The sequence below is a fragment of the Pomacea canaliculata genome, linkage group LG6 (genome assembly GCF_003073045.1).
Source record: "Pomacea canaliculata isolate SZHN2017 linkage group LG6, ASM307304v1, whole genome shotgun sequence".
In the NCBI taxonomy this organism is placed as follows: Eukaryota; Metazoa; Mollusca; class Gastropoda; order Architaenioglossa; family Ampullariidae; genus Pomacea; species Pomacea canaliculata.
In genome coordinates this window covers 2,704,825-2,723,913 of record NC_037595.1, presented here as the reverse complement: position 1 = coordinate 2,723,913, position 19,089 = coordinate 2,704,825, and the positions used below count along the sequence as shown (strand labels likewise).

The 19,089-nt window shown below is 40.5% G+C and overlaps 1 protein-coding gene across 3 annotated transcripts; it reads right to left on the bottom strand.

Moving 5' to 3' along the window:
- Window positions 1-529: 529 nt before the first annotated feature.
- Window positions 530-18,737, bottom strand: LOC112565731 (xaa-Pro aminopeptidase ApepP-like). Of its 3 annotated transcripts, none has more exons than XM_025241405.1 (22): window positions 18,584-18,737; window positions 13,648-13,751; window positions 12,710-12,808; window positions 12,374-12,437; window positions 11,728-11,832; window positions 11,520-11,615; window positions 10,921-11,067; window positions 10,445-10,540; window positions 10,016-10,097; window positions 9,509-9,641; window positions 8,951-9,067; window positions 8,563-8,649; window positions 8,175-8,225; window positions 7,738-7,799; window positions 7,115-7,264; window positions 6,369-6,429; window positions 6,035-6,104; window positions 5,752-5,856; window positions 5,091-5,168; window positions 2,956-3,032; window positions 2,519-2,614; window positions 530-2,226 (listed from the first exon to the last, which is right to left on the bottom strand). In XM_025241405.1, the coding sequence occupies exons 1-22, from the start codon at window positions 18,624-18,626 to the stop codon at window positions 1,945-1,947; spliced, it is 2,205 nt and encodes a 734-aa protein (XP_025097190.1). In that variant the 5' UTR covers window positions 18,627-18,737; the 3' UTR covers window positions 530-1,944. The 3 variants fall into 3 exon arrangements, 2 of the variants coding, with proteins under 2 accessions (XP_025097190.1, XP_025097191.1); XM_025241406.1 differs by lacking the exon at window positions 5,091-5,168 and adding an exon at window positions 4,876-4,953; XR_003099485.1 differs by lacking the exons at window positions 530-2,226; window positions 2,519-2,614 and having other exon boundaries at window positions 4,984-5,168.
- Window positions 18,738-19,089: the final 352 nt, after the last annotated feature.

Below are 19,089 nucleotides of genomic sequence, written 5' to 3'. Positions count from 1 at the left end.
AGCAGAGATCTCTATGAACAGGGTACAGCTCCAAGAGGTCAGCAGCTTCAAGTACTTGGGAGCCACCCTCTGCACGGACGGCAGCTCCATGCCAGATATCCACATCAGGGTCACAGCAGAAACAGGGGCAATGGCTAGACTGGATAGGATCTGGCATAGCCATGAGATAATTAAGGTTCACTACCAGGTACAAGCTGTACAAATCCCTGATAGTGCCGATCCTGCTCTACGGACGTGACACGTGGACTCTGCTCACCGAGACGGAAAGTATAGAATCCAGGTATTGGAGAACAAGTGCATGAGGAGGTTGCTCCGGGTTTCACAGCGGAAGATAGTTTTCAAATAAAGATTTCTTAAAGCTGTATCATTCTTTACATTTCCTGTTTCCTTACGGTCTGCAAAAGGTAAAGCTTGCACAGGACTTTAAAGAAAAAATATTCTACATCAAAGCTCGAGCAGCTAAAGATAACTGCACATTGCACAGTATGCATCCTTTTTGTTATTATCATAGCAGTGAAAACAAAGCAAGTTATTATATTGATTATAAATTTATTTGTAATACGACATGGCAGAAAAGTTCGTGTTAAAGAACACGAGAATTTAAAAAAAACAAAACCTTGCATTTGCTTGCGAATAACCAATTCCTTATTTCCCTCCTCTCATCTTAATGTCTCTGCTTGAGCACAGGCTGGTTATGTCTGTACCATCAGGTTGGGGTGTCGTCATTAATCTACATTATTTGTAAGTTATTAAGTTAAATGTATTAACTTATCAGACACCAATAATTACTTTCATGTGTGGTGATATTTTTAGTGCTGCAGGGCACATGACGTCCATCAGAACAGAAACATTTATATCATGAGAGGGAAATGTACTCACACCCAAGGTTCTCCGTGATTTGGGAGAACCATTTTTCAGATATAAACATTCTACAGAACAATTTCGGATGTGTTTGCTGTGAAGCTCAATTTCAAAATAAGGAGCTTGTGTGGACATTGTATGGCGGTGTCTAGTTGACCATTCATTCTGGGTCTCTGACAGCAAAACCTCATGGGCCTCTGTAGGACCATGAATTCTGGACCTATACTCTTCATGGCAATGTCTTGCAAGCCTACAGTTGTTACCTTAAGGAGGCATTGGACATTGTGAATAGTCCATATAGTCCATACAGCCCATTTGTTGAGCCTAGAAAAGCTCTGAATTTCTGTCGATTTATTTGTAAAAGATAAACATTTATAGCAAGACATCCTCAAGAAAACTTTTTTCTCTCATTTCAGCGACAGCTATAAATTTTAAATGTAAGCTATTTCTATTCTCATCATAACAAATTATCAGTGGCAACAAGAGTTCCGAATATTTTGTAAGAAAAAGTTATCTTGACGAGAAAAGGATTTGATAATATGCTACATGCATGCTTATCTAGTCTGGTATAATTTTTGTCTCTGGTAGTCTTTTCATAGAAGACGATGCGTTCTAGAGTAACTGAAATTCCGGATGAGAAGGAATACATTGATGAGAAGAGGAAAGCGAGAGGCGAAATTTCAAGGAAGAATACTGGACAGCAATTTTTTGTTTGTCTTGAGGCCTCTGGCAATTGAGAGATAATTCTATTCTCCTTGGATTGCGCCCTTTTGTAAGAAGAATATTTTTCTTTCAATCACCTCTTAACCCCTCTACTCAACAGCCTCGACCAGGGATTGCTTTTAATTGAGCCACATCTTACAGTTTGTTACAATTAAATGAGTGATTACTGAAACTGTAATCCACTGACTCCTCCCCTCCTTTCCACTTCAACTTCTCGCCCTCTACACGATCTATCTATATTTCTGTCTATATTTATATCTATTTATATTTCTGTCTATATTTATATCTACCTACATCATACAATCGTGGGGCATAAAAAAAGACAATGACAGAGAATCTATATCATTAGAATGTGGTTAATCAAAGATATAAAGAAGTCACAGCAGCGACTAAGAAAACGGTTGCCGATGTGATGGGTGTGACCAACGGACTTGACCCAGTTGGTGAGTTGCCCACCGTAGTGGTTGCCGGGGTTGACCCAGTTGGTGAGCTGCCCACCGTAGTGGCAGCCGGGGTTGTAGAGTTGGTGTCTTCACCGATGGGTTGAGCGCGTGACCAGAGCCAACTCCGTTCTTCTTCGCTGGTCAGGTTGTCTTTCATCGTGTTCCAGACCAACTCGTGGTACTTATTCAACCACGTGATCTGCAAAACCACAGAAGAACTTTATTTTCCTCCACGCGTTGTTCTAGTCAGACCTCACTGCATGTAACAGTTTCTCCATCTTTATCTTCTCCTTCTCTTCAAGAGACATTTCTGTTCCTCTACCCAGTGTTCGTTCACCCAATATACCTTTTCTGTGACCTAATGTTTCGTCTGCTTGGCCTCATACCACTGCTTTACACCCTCTTCTTCCTCTGTCACATCCCCTGTTCGTTGTACCTACAACTATTTTTGTTTTTCTTGTCCCGCTTCTAACCTCTTCCTTAGGACTTACCTGACTTTTGGTGAGCAGCTCTGTGTCAATAAGGTTGGGTTCAAAGGGCACCAGGGTCATAGGCTTGAAACGGTAAAAGGTCTTGTTTGAAGGGGCCTGCAAAGAGAACAGGTCAAATGCTTTGCAGTTGTCACCGAAGACTGTTAAGGGGACATTTTTAGCCACCTTGTTATAGAGAGAGTAGGGCCTGTACTGGCCATAAAACAGAGTATATGGACATAGGCATGAAGCTGATTGAAGCAGCATCTGAATAAATCCATTTTAAGAGAGAGAGAAGTGCTTTTGGGTCGGGCTGCATGATAAGGGTTCGTGTCTCTTTTCGCACTTAAAGAAGGACACAGAGCCCGTTCATCCACTAAAATTTACGGCTGCATAGAAAGAAGGGATGTAAAAGTCATACAATACCGACAAGGACTGAAAGGATATTGAATACAAACCTTGATGCTGGTGGGTTCAACCATAACAATAGTCTCGAGACGAATTCCAAACTTTCCGTTCTCGTAATAGCCTGGTTCTGTAAATAAAAATAATAATAATCCATAAACATCATTACTGTGTGTGCCAATGTTTTAAGGTGTGTATATCATGGCTCAGATCTGGTGAATTATATTTTGATAGTTTCTCTTGAAAAACAGTTAGTCAGCTGTCTTTAGCACTTTTTCCAACTTCTCTTTTATTATCTGGTGTAATGGGAACAGATCATGATCAATGCTTCAGTCTACAAAAATTATTATTTTTTTATAACCATAAATGCTCTTCGTGAACACACTGCTAAAAGAAATAAATGTGAGTAAATCACATAGTCTATCTATGATAAAAAATATATAGCTGGGCCCTTCTAATCGTCCTTAATTACTTTTATGTACTCTACACGCTAATAGCTGTTCACCTCGAGGTTTAAAAAGTATATTTTGCACCAACTTCATATAAATAAATGAATACATAAATTCTTGAATACATTTAGACATTATAGGCTCATGAGTACACTGAAGTAAGGAGACTCATCATCATCGTTCCGAATGTGCGGAATTTAATTAGCAGTAAATAAACCATCATTATAACTTGCTTTAAATAGAAGTAAACCATCATTACATATACAGTGGAACCTCGGTTAGCGAACGCCTCGGATAGCGAACATTTCGGTTAACGAACAAAAATTTCGTTAAAAGTTTGTCTCGGATAGCGAACAAAATTTCGGATAACGAACAGCCACGTGAACCACACGTGACCGACCAGCATGTCATCATTCGCGCTCGAGACACAGATACGATCAGTCGTTCCTTATCTATGCGCATTCTTCTTATTTAGTGATTGTTGTGCTTTATTTTAATAAGATAATCTTCAATAATGGCAGCAAAGAAGATGAAGAGCAATTAATAGTAGTGAGGTAATGACAAGGAAGCGGCCAACAAATGAATTGAAAAAGGAAATGATTTCAAAGTATGAAGGTGGCATGCGTCTGTCGGATATGTGATGTCGTATTACCGAAGTTTTACAAAAAAGGCAGAAGCAACAGACACTGGACAAGATTTTTCCTTTAACCTCAAAGCTACAGAAAAGGGAAGTCAGCCCCGGTTTTATACTGTCACGTGTGCTCATGGAGGGGGAATCAAAGCAGTAATTCCACCCCTTCCTCACCACACCTGCTTCCAACCATGCCGTCTACACGGCAAGTTTTCTGATGTTTAAATGCTTTTGTTAATGTTTTTATGTTTATTTAACTCCATTTATACTGCATTATAACTGTTCTCTAACTGTTCTCATTAAAACAAAAACCTTTATAGCCTGTAACTTTCAAATATTAGCGAGTCAACAGGGGCTGGGAACCAATTAAATCTATTTCCTTTATTTCTTATGAAAAAAATTGTTTCGGATAACGAACATTTCGGATAACGAACAACTTTCCAGAACGGATTAAGTTCGTTAACCGAGGTTCCACTGTATTATTATAATATAGTGTGTATTATATATCATTATATATATTTTCGAATTTAGTAAAACTAAGTAGACAAAGCTTAGCGAACTAAGCATCCAAGCAAAGTAAACACATCACAAAGCAGATACATCAGAAGAAGCAAGCATACGAGGGTTTCAGGAAGCAGTGAATCAACTCATCGCAGGAAGCTGATGGAAGAAAACATGGCGGCATACGGTCACGTGACGTCTCTGTCCTCCACACACGACCCTAATGACCTCCATGCTGATGTCACATGATCACCTCAAAGTAATGCACTCGGCTACCCGATTAAATGCGAGTATGATGTGCGTAAACAGGTAGATGTATTGTCTTCCATTTCAGCTACTTCTTTGCAAAATATGGATTTGAAAGTGAAATTTCGCTAAAGGAAGAGTCTCACCATCCGAGAACACCATATACGGTTTCAACTCCTCTTGGGCGTTGAAGGAGGACTTAGAAAGTGAAATAAAGCCTGGGCCTGCAACAAGAAACACCCTGACCGTGATACCTGTTTGTACTAGTCACTGCCACCCTGACTCCAGACTGCTGACGATGCTGGCCTGCAGCGAAAAGGAGAAAGTTAGTGACGGGGAAGTGAGGGTGAAGGGAGCTCACCATCAGAAAAAAACATGTACTCGTGCACAGTTTCCTCGCTTGGATTGGCGCTGTGGGTCAGGGATATGCGGCCTGGACCTGTAATCACAGCAAATGATGGTGGGCTTCCCTGTGTCTGTAGGTACGACCTTCGTTTGACAAACATTCTCACGACCGGTTAGCTCGTGCAAGCCTGTCACGCGCATTCAAACAGTAATGCATCAAACACGCACACACACATATATAAGTACACACACAACATACATTCATAGATGGTTTGAATGAAGAATGTTTATGTGGAACGTTTCATAATCAGGTTTATTAAGTTCATGAAAGGTTTCAAAATATTTTCAACAACACGTGTACCTATACCGAACAGTGTATGAGAGTTGCCACACACCAGCTAAATGCATGTATGTTAGGAAAGGAAATAAAAATTACATTATTTGTAAGTAAAGACAGAGAAAATAATTTTTATAATGTCAACGAATGCTGCTTAGTGTTTAAATAATCTTTAAAAACAGAGATATATATATATAACTTTAAACATATACATCCATACAAACTATTGCTCTCTCGCTCTCTCATTCACCCACCCACACAAGAACCATCTATTACAACTGCCTGTTATATTTATTATTCTAAGTTCTAAGTTAAATTATTTGAGTTGATGGAACCATACCTTCATGAACACTAAGATAGGCGCCTATTCCATGGCCGGTGCCGTGGTTGTACTCCAGACCAACTTGCCACAGGGGTGCGCGTGCTGCCATGTCGATCTCCCGGCCTGAGCCACAGAGTTAAAAGTCACCATGTCAGCATCAAGCCCTCGTTTACAGAGCTAAATCTCACTACATATCTCAGTGTCACGGTTTGTACAGACAATGGAAATTGAAAAACACTTAAGGGAAGGGAGGAATAAGAAACAGAAGGCAAGAAAATTCCGTAAAGTGCGTATCACCAACCATAGAGCCCCTGTGGCCACACCAGGTTAGCCAGGTCGATTGCTCCCATCAGAACTCGGGTGTAACATTCCTGGAACCACAGGGTTAGAGCTACAAGGATGCTTGAAGACAGGAAATTTCTACGTTACAAAAAGTTTTTCACAGACATCTATTTCTTTTCCAGGTACATATATACAACAAGCACACCATACCTTCTCGTGTGACGAGGGTATATATATATACACAGTAAGTATACTATATCCTCTCGTGTGACGAGAGTATATATATATACAGTAAGTACACCATACCTTCTCGTGTGACGAGGGTATATATACACACAATAAGTACACAATACCTTCTCGTGTGACGAGGGTGTTCCGAAGTGCATGGTCCTCGTGACGTCAGTAGTTCCATCCCTGCAGAGACAGCATGAGGCTCGATACAGTTTAATTAAACATTTTCTTTTCATTACACATTACGCCTTTTTGATATCCCATGCAGCCCCTCAAACTCTGAAGTACTTTGCAAACACATGTTCATTTAATTCCTTCGACAGTTCGACTACCATCTCAGAGAAAACACACAAGTACAGACGTGCACTAGCTTCATGACTTAGTTTCAAATGCAAAGAAATTATAAATGACTACTGTACTAGCTTTCGATGTGTTTACAAGTTAGAAAAAAATGACTTACGGTTCGATTCGTGAGTAGAGCATATTTTTTGCAAGTTACTGAAAAGGCCAGGTCACTTTTATTTCAGTTTGGACTATGACCGAGTGTTTTGTAACCATATGGGACGAGAATTATGCTCCAGGGATATGCTAAAACTGCTAGCAAAGCATGTTTTTACAAACGAGACAGATGATGATAAACTGGTCTGCTCCAAATCAGTTAGGTACTCGCGCAGATATGGAATTTCATGTACTTGTGGGAAAAGTTGAACCAGTGAACCCTTTCCTTTCACAAAAGTTTGTTGGTCTCTGGCCCTCATCATGTTCCATCCTGCGACTTCTCTCTACGTGGCGCACTACAAGTCTTCGGAGCCTACCCGGAGTCTCTACAAACAACCACAAACATGACATCCTAACAACATTTACTTACAGGTACTGGCCACCCGAGTCCAGCAGGTACATCTCAGTAGTCGTTATCTGACGGTTAGTTGCGTTCAGGGGTCTGTAGTGGATGACCGCCCCGTTGGGTCCGGATCCCGAGATACTCTCGAAGCTCAGACCCCGGTTGTACTGACCCTGCCTGTCAAGTTCGAACATAATCATGTCACATATTTTAGTTTGTAATTTTATTGCAGGCTAGTTATATGGTGTGGTTATTCGTGTCTTACAGACGCGACTGGGTTGTGTTGCTGTTGCCTGCGATAATAATACTCGTGTTGTTTTGTTGACTAGTGTTGTTTTGTTGACTTGTGTTGTTTTGTTGACTTGTGTTGATTTGTTGATTTGTGTTATTTTGTATGTGTCGCTTCTTGAGCATTCCTGAATTCTCTTGTTCTGACAGGTCATGTGACAATGCGGATGAAGGGGAGAGAAAGAGTTCTCAGAACATTTTTTGGTGTATGCGAAGAATGGGAAAAGAATTTTTAATAGATGCATGTCTTAAGCTGCTTTAGTCTCAAATTTAAGGTAAATGTACAGCACAAAGATTTCCAGAAGAAAACAGGAAGGGATGAGTACTATGAGAGGAGAATAAATAAATGCCAGCAATCTCACAGCCTCATTTCTTTCAGTCGTTCCGCTGCAGACACCTCCGTCCAGTAATGCCCATTCTTTATCTGTAGCCGCAAAAAAATAAAAACAAAAATCACAATCAAAAGCCAAAACAAAAAATAAAACAAATCAAAACGAAGCCATAGACAACTTTTTAACATCTTCGAAGCCCTAAAAACAAGAGTGGTCGAGAACAGCAACTGTCTTGTATTGCTAACCCTTGACCTCCTTTCCACACACATTGAAATACAGACATAAACACTTCCGAACTTACGCAGTAATTATTTATTAAATATTTATTATTATAGCTGTTCCATATACACTATTTTCCTGGTAATCAAACCTTCCTCTAATATTACTTTAAGTGGTGTACTTGTAAAACAGTGAAAATTATAACTGTTAAATGTAGAGACATCCACACACTTGTTGTTCGATCTTACCTCTTTCTCTAGGAATGCCAGGAATTTAATGAGGATCAAAGAGTCTCTAATCTGTAAAATAGTAAAATATTTTCTATCAATAGAAGTGACTATGTAGCGAGACAGAACTACTATGTGAAGAGTGCAGCTGATGCAAGAAAAAAAAAACCCCATCTAATAAGCTTCTTGGCACTAATAACTGAGGGTAAGTATGGGCATGGGAGAGTTTGTATTCACTGCCCTCCTCGTGACATATCTAATAACTAGCATACTACATTGACATTCAGCAAAATTAAACACCATTTGAACCACGAACTTATATTACACATATTTCTCTCCAACTGCTGACAAGTACTTGCTTTGGTTGGGTTTGTGTACACTCACATTTGGAGGGTTAGAGTATACTCACATAGCATCTCTCCATCCCCTCCCGCTCCACTTGATTCTTCATGGCTTTGGCCAGCGCGATGCTGGACCTGTCCTGTATTCGTGAGGCCTGTTACAAGAAAAGCAAGGAGACTTCTGAACACAGTGAAGATACATTTATTTATATCTCAAGGAGGTAAGCATTCTTTGAGTATCCTTTACACAGTCGATCCACTCATCCTTCTATTCCTTGAACTGGGCGTGGGTGGACTTCTCGGACCTCCAACTCAAGCGCTCTCCACAAAAATTGCTCAAAACCAAAATGTTATCGTGAAATGTAAAAAATCAAGAGTGATGGAAAATCAAATTTTTACAAAATCCAAAGCTCAATAAACACGTGATGGTATAACTATTATTTAAAACCAAGTTACCTCGGGAATAGCACTGAAGATGGCATAGTTGCAGACGAAGGTCACCCAAATCTTTTTGCCCGCCGTGGCGAGTGCTTTTACATCCTCCACTATGGCTGTTTCGTTATAGTCTACAACCTGAAATAAGTAGAAAAATCAGACAATCACTATGACAGTCCTCAGTTTAAAAAATACTCGCTATTTTTGTGGTTGGTCGGGAGGTCTGACATGAGCAGCGCTCACACAAACATTTTGAGGAAACAAATAATTAAAATTTACTCAACACACCAAATAAATCATATCATTACATGTACTTCACACCTCTGTAGTTGAATGACCCATTGAAATAAATAAAAAAAAAACATTTTAAACTTTTACATTTTTTAGGAACCATTCAACATTTAATTATTACACTTGCTTCCCGCGGAATGTTTTCGGTAGCTGGATTTTAAATCTCGTTGAGATAAAATGTTTGTACTGTAGTAAGGATTTAAAACTGTTGTACCTGTCAGAAGTTTTACACCTTTCTCTACATTGGTGTGTTAGTCCTTCACCATTTAGTACACCACAGTCACCTACCTCCACACAAGATGCAGAACTCCCCGTACAAGAACCAGTGTCCCCTGTGTTCAGATGCTCTTTCAGTTTTATACTTGTCACGGGATCGGTAGCATTCTGAGTCAACCTTTCATTTTTGTTCAACAGATATAGCCTGCAATAGCGGTTACACAAAGATATAAAATTCATAGTTGAAACAGTTTTAGAAATTTTTTGTTTTGTCTGGTAGAGGAAGGCGCTGATGTTTAAAACGATTATGTGATCTTACTGCACGGCTACAGCACTTGTGTCATACTGCTAGACTGAATTCAAAATATTTTAATGAATATAACTTCTTAGTCAATCATTTTCCTTCGAAATAATTATCTACCGTGGTGCGTAAAGAATGACCAGCGCGTGCACACACACACACACCAACACACACATGCACAATACAATCATACACACACATAAACATATAAATGTTTGACAAACATGCGGAAGAAAGAAGCCAGGAGGGACACAAATAGAAGGAACCCTTTACTGTACCTTACTGAAGTTTTTTCAACGATGGCGTAGGACAGGAAGACGGGGTTGTAGCTGATGTCGCCGCCCCGAAGATTGAAAAGCCCTGAATAGCAAAGGTTGAACATCTTACCGATCATGATGATCAAGATTAAGGCAATGTTCTTTCATCTCCTATTTAATTATATAGTTTGCTGTTTTCCCTCAACCGTAAACTTTTACAATGTTGCATTGTAGAGTGTATTGCTATTCGCACTCAAATGAACAATAAAATTAGTGATGAAGCAGATGCAAATATATAAATTAATAAATAAAATGTTGAGATTCTAGTCCTTTTTAAATCGTGCTTCTTTACAGAAATAGCAGTCGATTGCATTCACATCCAGATCACTGAGGTCCTCTCGTGGTGAACTGAATCCCCAGGTCCCCCCAATGAAGATGTTAGCGACTCACATGCTGTTTCATCCAGGCTGGTCACAACAAACACATCCGCGTTCTTCGCTGTCATGCTCTGACGAAGCTCAGTAATTTTGTCTTGCCATGTTTTTCCTGAAAACAAAATATTTTATAAGCACACCCAACACAAGTAGTAGGCGAAGCAACCAGTTCCTAGAGTCGGAAACTGGTCTTTAGTGTCTGTGATCTTGCTGACCACATGTCCTCCCGAGATAAACATTTAATTGTGAGGTCTTGTGAGAAACTACATTTCAAGGTATGTAACATAATTTAGTTGATATTTCCTGAGTATAAAAATTTCAAAATATGTCCAATAATATACTAGCAGCAAACATTTGGCTTTAATGAAAATCCTTATCAGTATGTCATAAATAAGTTTGAAGATTTGAGACGACAGATGAAGCGCAGAAAAAGTGTCCTGAATACCTGACATCAACCGAAAGATTTAAAAAAATGAAGGTGTGGAATGTTACCTGCGAATTCCATGGGTAGGGCGGTTATGTTGCTCATAGGGGGCGCTGGCTGATACCCACCCCAGGCTGTGTCCACTGGGTTTTTAAACACTTGTTTAAAGGTGATGTTGGCTTGAACAAACGCCTTTTCAAATGATTGCCACTGACCTGTTCAGAAGTATTAGCAAAGAAACCGCTCTGTATGTGCATGCTCCTATTTATCTACGACAAAGGAGAAGATCATCTTTTCTCCTTCGTTCTTTGCCATTTTATCTCTGTGTTCTAACGAGCACTTACTCTTCCTTACCTACGCAGCTCAGTCCTCTTTCTCTCTATATAATTCAATATTGCTTTTCACAGTAATTAAACTGTAATTTTTGCTTCTTCAGGTAAGATATTCACATTAAGTTAATATTTTAAAAACGTTTTAACGAGTAAGACTAAGCATTTTATGCTAGTGTCTATGCAAACAAATGAAAGTCTGACTATACGCATGCGTCAGCTTATTTGAGGTGTAGGATGTTACGGAGAAAATTTCCTCAAAAAGTCAGTCATCTGCCAGGTAGCAAGCCATCAAGTCTGTCAGTCAGGTAGACCAGCTGTCAAGGTGTGATACTCACTGTTGCTGACAAGAAAGGGGTCTGCTCCTACAACACCACTGGTGTTCGCAAGCTCACTGATGACCCACTGGGAAATGGAGGGAACATTGGCGTCGCCTGTCAACAAGGAAACGGCGGCCATCACTTCATGCAGTCATTACACTAATGAGAAATGACTTTGTCAGGTGTAGTGAAACAGTAAACAAAAGTAAAAGATTATGTCACGGACCTGAGCGCATGAAGATCCAGTTGCAGTCCAGCGCCCCCTCAGCCTCCAGGAAGTAGCGGCCGTCGGTCCAGAGCGCCGCCTGGTGGAGAGTGACTACTGCTTGACCTGCCCACAGGGTTATCTACAGTTTGTCTACTGTCCTTCACCACACAACTTCAATGTTTGACGATGAAAAATAACAAGCTACGAAACCTTTACTTTGACTGTCATCATAACATGTTTGAGAGGTTGTTTCATACATTCACGCCTTCATTCAATTATTTTATTTGTTTAGTCGGTCGTAGTCTGTTTTATATGTGGCTGTTGAGTAAAGATAAAAACAACAAACAGCTCTCAGATCTGATTACCATTAATTAACAACAACAACAAAAATCCATCGACACTTGCATTTTTTTTTTACACTTTCTTAACGACTCGTGACGGTAAATGTTCGTGGTAGTCTGATGTTTATTACAATATTTTATTAAATACTTTCATCGCCGAGCGACGAAACATTTTGGTCATTACCTGTGATGTATAGTTGCAATGCATATATCTGTGTAATGTACATGGCTGTAATGTATATAGGTGTAATGTTTATAGTAATGTACACAGTTGCGACAGCTAGGTCTCAAACACAAGGTGAGGCAGTTATTTACAGATTTACCTGCGGATCCAGTGAAACCTGATATAAAGCCTCGTCTCTCGTCTCTTTCTGACGGGTACTCGCTCTGCAACAATAACAACCTGCACGTATACAAACTGATAATCACAGGTATAAGTAATGTACAAATACCACATACACACAAAGACTTGTAACATAGATCGACACATTTCACATATACACACACACATTCTGAATCAATACCTTTTCCATCACCTCTATATAGCAGCATGAAAAAAAAAAAAAAGAAATTATAGTATCCTACTTTCCCTTAAAAAACAGCCACCGGAAACTAGCCTCCACTTAGCTGTGGATGTAAAGGAGGAGGAGGTAACTCACCCCGTGGGCGTCATCAGACAAGATGATGAAGGCGTCGATGTCGAGTTGTCTCATCGCTGCCCTCATGTCAGCCAGTCGCTGGGTGGTGTTGACTCGATCCTGCACATTGACGAGAAAAGCCGGTTAGTTCCCACCTAGGTAAAACCCTGACATGTTTGAAGAGCGAATCAAGGGGGCGAACCAGTCCAAGGGGGATCACTCCAGTTGACGAGATCGGTTTTTAAGGATTTTTTTAAACTGATTATATTTACTTTTTCATTATTATTTTATTGAAAGAGTTAAAAAATTGGAATATTATTCAAAAGAAAGTACTTACTTGATATTTCATAGCTCCACATAACACGAAGACATAGTGTAAAAAATAGTTCTGACCTTTTATACTGCAAAAGTCTGTAGGAATACTTCTTTATTTATTGAAGCTGAGAAACGGTTCTCAAAATTTGTTTATCTTATGTAGATTATTTTATTAATTATTTAGTTTGCAAATCATTATTTTTTCCTTCAATCAAAAGTCGAAGCTTTTGTTTATCCTTCTTACATTTGATACAAACCAACCAGAATCCAGTCACCAAATTTTAACTCGAAAAATCAGACATTTTCAATCTGGACACGTCCGGCCAAGCAGATCACAAGAAATTATTTCGCATTTTCCTTTGTTTCTATATGTCTGTAAACAGTGTACACTACATCAATGTTCTCTTCATAAACATTGACAAATATTGTCTAAAACAAAAATATGCAATAATCATTCTGAATACATTGCAACTGTTTATATGTTCCTGCTGTGTCTTCTGTTAGCTTTGATGTTTGCTGGAATGTTTCGCCGAGTTTACAAACTGAGGTCAATACGAGTGTGCGTGCAAAACACGTGCTCCTGGAAACTAAACATCGCCTGCTGTTTACAGAAACTTTATGTGAAGTTCAAAGTTCACACTGACCCCCTGTGAGCAGTTGAGTCTGTCAGCCAGAGTCGGTTGTCCAGCTTCTCGCTTGGTGCGGTGGCCGCCTTCTCCGGCAATGGGGCCGCCATGGCAAAGGGAAGCTGTGGACAAAGCCAGAATCAGCCTCGCTTCCGACTTTCTTTATTACTGAGAGCATTTAGAGACCTTCGGTTGATGTTTCTCTACATTCGTGTAATGAACAACAGGTTGAAGGTGATGGTAGTGGGAGATAATAGGAATTAAGAGTCAGAGAGGAATTAATGAACATAATTTGATTATGTGAGAGTGCAGGGGATACGTTTATGGAGATAATCATAGTTATAATGAGAAAAAGTACAAACTAAACGATTATGAAAATGATTGGAAGATGGCGAGATTGCTGCCTATGTCATCAACCATTACAACACCACGAATACAAGTCAGTACATTAATAATTCCAGACATCATTACATCAAGACACGAATATGTCAATATATCAAGACATAAAGACACGAATTACAGCAAGACAAGACAACATCAAGAATCAATACCCTAAAACACGAATAGATCAATGCATTGATTGTTTCAGACACCATTATATCAATAAATCAAGACATCAATAAATAAACACATTAATAAATCAATAGATAATTGATGTTGAAAGGGAGATACAAGTATTGGGAAAATAACGGTGGGTGGAGAAAGGAGTTAAAGATATTTTCTTTTGTCATCATAACACTTGTTTTTTATTCCCTAAGTCTTTCGTGAATTTGTTCAGCATTCATTCTCTCCTCCTCCTCCTCTCATTCTTCATCCTCGTCCATGTTGTTCCCCACCCTCTCCTCCTCCATCACTCGTTCATTACCTGTTCCTGTCTCACATCCTCTGACAGTCTCCAAAGGAGAAGGAAGAGCGTTCAGACAAATATTTACTAATCACACTCACACTTTTTTTCTTCTGCTGAACTGTTACAAAATGAATAACGGATGCACGTTTACTCGTTGGTAGAAAAATGATTCTGGGTGCACATTGTTGGTAGAGAAATTGCTCTGAGTAAACGTCCTCTAATGTAGAAGCTGTGCTACCCGCAATGTGTCATGGCATGTCACATGACATCGGATATTGTGTAAACATTCACAGGACAACAAAAAGAAGAAAACACTTCTCGTTATGGCCTCAAAGGCCCGCCCATCCTTTTGACTGTTCACTGAATAACAAGTTTATTTTTATTTTACCGTTTATAGGTGTGTGTCCTTACTAAATCCGAATGTGGGAATTCATATCCTGTCCTGAGTTCACCCTGTCATGTGAAATAAAACAGTTTGCTGACACAGTGGTGAAGGCTCGGTAGTCTGAGGGTTAACTCGCTAGATTGGGAAACACAAGGCAGTTGTTATACTTGTTTTCCTTTTTTGAGTGACAATATGAATGTGTACAGATTGTTACAGCTTGCGAGAGAAATTGTAAGTGCCAGTGTAAAGGAAATGGATGTTTCCGCTTTATGTTTCTTATGTGTAGTGATGTTTTCATGTTACCTTTGTCTTGAACAGGATTGATACAATATTTTTTGCTTAGAAACTTGCTAAAAAATGTCTCCATTTCTGTCCAGGGGGCTGTCCAGCAGAAACGGGTACATGGTTTGTCAGACAAGGGAAAAGGCGGCGGAAAGAAAACTTTGGGCGTCACCTTGCTACACCTTAGACACAATGAGCCACTTCAGTTTACTGCCACTATTTAGGGACAATACTCTACAGAAGACCTTTACTTTTATTTGCATTATAAAGCCACATTCCCATCTCTCGATAGGCTTTGCTGGAGCAGTGACATCTGTTGTAAATCTCTTTTGTTAATTTTACTAACATCTTCTAATTTACGACATCGAGCTCCTCGTGTTCCACCTGAGCCTGATGATAAGATGGAATTGTGGATTCCACATTGTACATGTACATACAAACAGCTTGGGAAGAGAGAGAGAAGGACAGAGAAGGAAGGGAAAGAGGGGAGGATGGAAGGATAAAATGAATGAATCATGCCTGGCACGGACAGGCCTTTTCAGTCTCGTTTATTTGTGTCACGAAGCATTCACGCAATGCTAACATCGTGTCCGGTTGTCAACAGTACTGTATGTTACTGTGTGTCACTGTATGTCACCGACACCGACAGACTGCCACCTAATAAAATACTCTGTGATTTAATGTAGACAATATCGAAGTCTCCTGTATATCATGTCTACATGTCTACGTCCTTCCGCCGTATCGTCCGTGTCTCTGAAAGTACTCGTGGAGATTACAGGGAGGGCGAGTGAGAAGACAGGAGGAAAATAAAGGGAGGGGCACATTGTAACATGTTGAGACCAGAAACAAGCTAAGGTCTGTGTCCGGTTGAAACTCGGAGAAAACAACCGGCGTCTGAACAGTTTAGTCTTCCACCCGATCTTTGTGGTGTTGGTTTGTTGAACTGTCGACAGGGCCTCACATCCAAGATCGCTTCTCGATTATTCATGTTTGACAGTTTCCCGTAACTGTTGGCTAGTCAAGACTCCTTCACAATATTCATATTGACACAGTATTAGTTTACAACCTCACTGCTAGGTGTTCGTGTACGCATGCGCAGCAACTGTCTTTGCGAAGAGGTTAGGCCGTGTCCTCTGTGAACTCAAGGGCTGGGGAGGGATTGTGATGGTCCTGTCTCGTCTGATTGTTTTATGGATGGTGAGATGTATGGTGTATGGGATTTTCTTATTTACTGCTATTTTGTCATCAAGAAGTAGCCGAGCTTTTCATAATTTGTGTTTGTGTTGGTGTTGGTGTGTGAGAGATAGAGCGCGCAGACAGTACAAGGCAAAGAGCTGATGCCCACGATGGAATATTGTGATCTGTTGATTAACCACACATCACTCGTCTGAAAATCCTGACACGAAATGTTGACCTCATGTTGTTGTTTGCTGTCAGCACGAACTCTCTCTGTATCCCCTACAAGTTCCGCCCTTTATACCATCAGGAAAACAGATAATAACTATTCTCTTGCCTAGTCGTTTTTATTTTCCGTTGCGATAGTTCATACAAAATATCACCCGTTTCTCTACCCGTATATCTCGGTAAAAGACAACTAAGTAGCTAACAAACTGAACGCCTCTTCCGACGAGCGCGTGCACTGAATAACTGACAAAATACTTTTCATTGACAGGTTGGCAAAGTGAATCCACAAAGAAGATGCAATGTTTTGATGAAGGAAATGGAGAATAAAGATTATGGAGAGGCCAGCTGCTGACAGATGGGGAGACAATGCAGCTTACATTGATTATATTCTTGACTCACACACTTTCGTGAAGCAAGAATCAAGACACGTGACACAACCTGCAGGATGCTGTGGCTCGCATCACGAGCTTGTATTACTGGACTGCTGGCAGACGATTTTTTTCCAGGAGGCAGGAGTGTACAAAGCTTCCGGTTTAGTCATGTTCATTGTTTAGGCTCGCCGTGACTAACAGCGGAGAACTTCGCAAGAGACTAAGCGTTGGTCTCGGCAGACCATACACTATCCACTATACACGTCCGTGGTCCCATGAAATGAATGAAACATGGCTCACAGAAACACATTATGTAGGAAAACTTCTAAACAATCAAAACCATGTAAAACAACGATTAGCATTGTTTGACTAGAGTTATTTAGCGACCTCCAGGCTAGGACCTTCCATCAACAGTTTGCAACTTTTATGTTTACTTTTTCTCGTTCTAAGATGCTAAAGAGAGGCTACTCGGTTATGTCACAGTGTCCTCGATAAACAAAACATTTAGCAACAGCTCTTCAACACGTGTTGATGTTTATTCGTCCTTAATATTACGAGATGCTATCAAATTAGTCAAGGGAGTGTATTCCAGAAGTCGCCAGATACCTAGGGAGGGGGTGATCAGGAGACAGCATTGTGTAGCATATCTTGTCCTCGGCACAGTCTCGTTCCTGATACGGAGAACAATGCCGGGTAGTGTGAAATTGGTTTTATGCCGAACCAACGACTAAGGCTATGTCATGGCAAGACAGCCTGGCCTGTAAACAGACGCCATGTACAAGAAAAACAACATGTCCAAGAAATTTGAACCCACGACAGCCTGTCCTCACTGTATTGTAGACAGGCCATCAAACTATACTGTAGACAGGCCATCAAACTATACTGTAGACAGGCCATCAAACCAGGGACTGGGAACAATGGACGTGGATCTTATAAATACAAGAAAGTGTGGCGGTGTCTGTTTGTGTTTTCCTAAGAAAACCTACATGGCTGTAGATATTAACTAAATTTTGAAGAACACAGGAAGGATGTAGAACATTCTTCTTTTGTGTAATTTTCTACAGCGCATCTGTATTTTTATATTTAATTTAGGCATTAAAAAGAGGGCTTAGAATTGTTAATACTAGACTGAAAAAAAATCTATTAGGCAGAACAAATTTGTGCCGAGAGTTGGACTGACATCGAAGTCCTTTAGAGGGCGCCTGACAGGAGGGACGGCGACCGGGAATCAAAGCATCGAACCCCGAGCTGCGCTGTGATCTGGTCCGCGAGCGCACTGAGCGCTGATCATTTTTATATTTCTAAAATATTTGTAAAGTACATATGCACATTGTATGTATGTTGACAACAAAGTGAGCGCCAGTTATGGAAAGTGGCAAAGTTTGGGGAGAGAGCTCAGTCCCGGAACCGTTTGTGGGTGACCTCCGACTATTAACTCCTCCGAAAAAACACACGAAAGAACTGGGGTCACAGGTTATTTGAAGAAACAACACAATATTAGCTCATCTGAAAAGACGGATTCGCTATTCTGATTTGACATGTTATCCCAAGATCATCAATGTTTCCCACAAGACCTTTGTTACCAACACCATGGCCACCTCCTGTCGAGACTTGTTGTTTGTTTTCGCGAGGTTACAGGAAAGCAAAGCGAAAGGAGTTACTCACCTACAGTGAGCAGGTACACAAGGCCTGCTGCACAGCACCACATGTTGCTGCTGGGAGTGTAGGTGAGCTTGTGACAGTTTGCTTTCAAACGCACTGCCTTGACCCTGACCTCCTGACCGTTGAGCCGCGCAGGCGTCTTGTCATGCGCACTTGTGATTTACACATCCATCTAATCCCGCCCTGTAAGGGCTCCCGTCTGTGTTTTTTCGCACATGGATTTTGCGAGTACGCAAGAGCAAACTGCCATCCGTGGTTTCCAAGGTGACAAACCTAGAAACGTTTGCTCACGTGACCGAAGCTTTCATTCAAATCATCTAGATATCAAAGTAAGAAATGGCGAGATGGATGTGAGTTAAGACTGATGAAAATAGCCGCCTCCGCCTCAGAGCCACAGCAACCTCACGTAGTCTCGCAGAGTTTGTCATGGCAACTGTAGCAGCCTTTACCTCGTCGAGGGTCTAGGACTTCCGGTTTGAGGATGAGAAATCGTGTACAGAATGTCGAGA

What these genes read in the sequence shown, in the direction of transcription:
- LOC112565731 (XM_025241405.1), bottom strand. Translation starts at nt 18,626, where the DNA reads ATGTGGTGCTGTGCAGCAGGCCTTGTGTACCTGCTCACTGTAG. An exon ending in TGGCATTCCTAGAGAAAGAG is followed by an intron (nt 7,800 to 8,174) that starts GTAAGATCGAAC and finishes TTGCGGCTACAG; the next exon opens with ATAAAGAATGGGCATTACTG. An exon ending in CTATCTTAGTGTTCATGAAG is followed by an intron (nt 5,169 to 5,751) that starts GTATGGTTCCAT and finishes CTGTGATTACAG; the next exon opens with GTCCAGGCCGCATATCCCTG.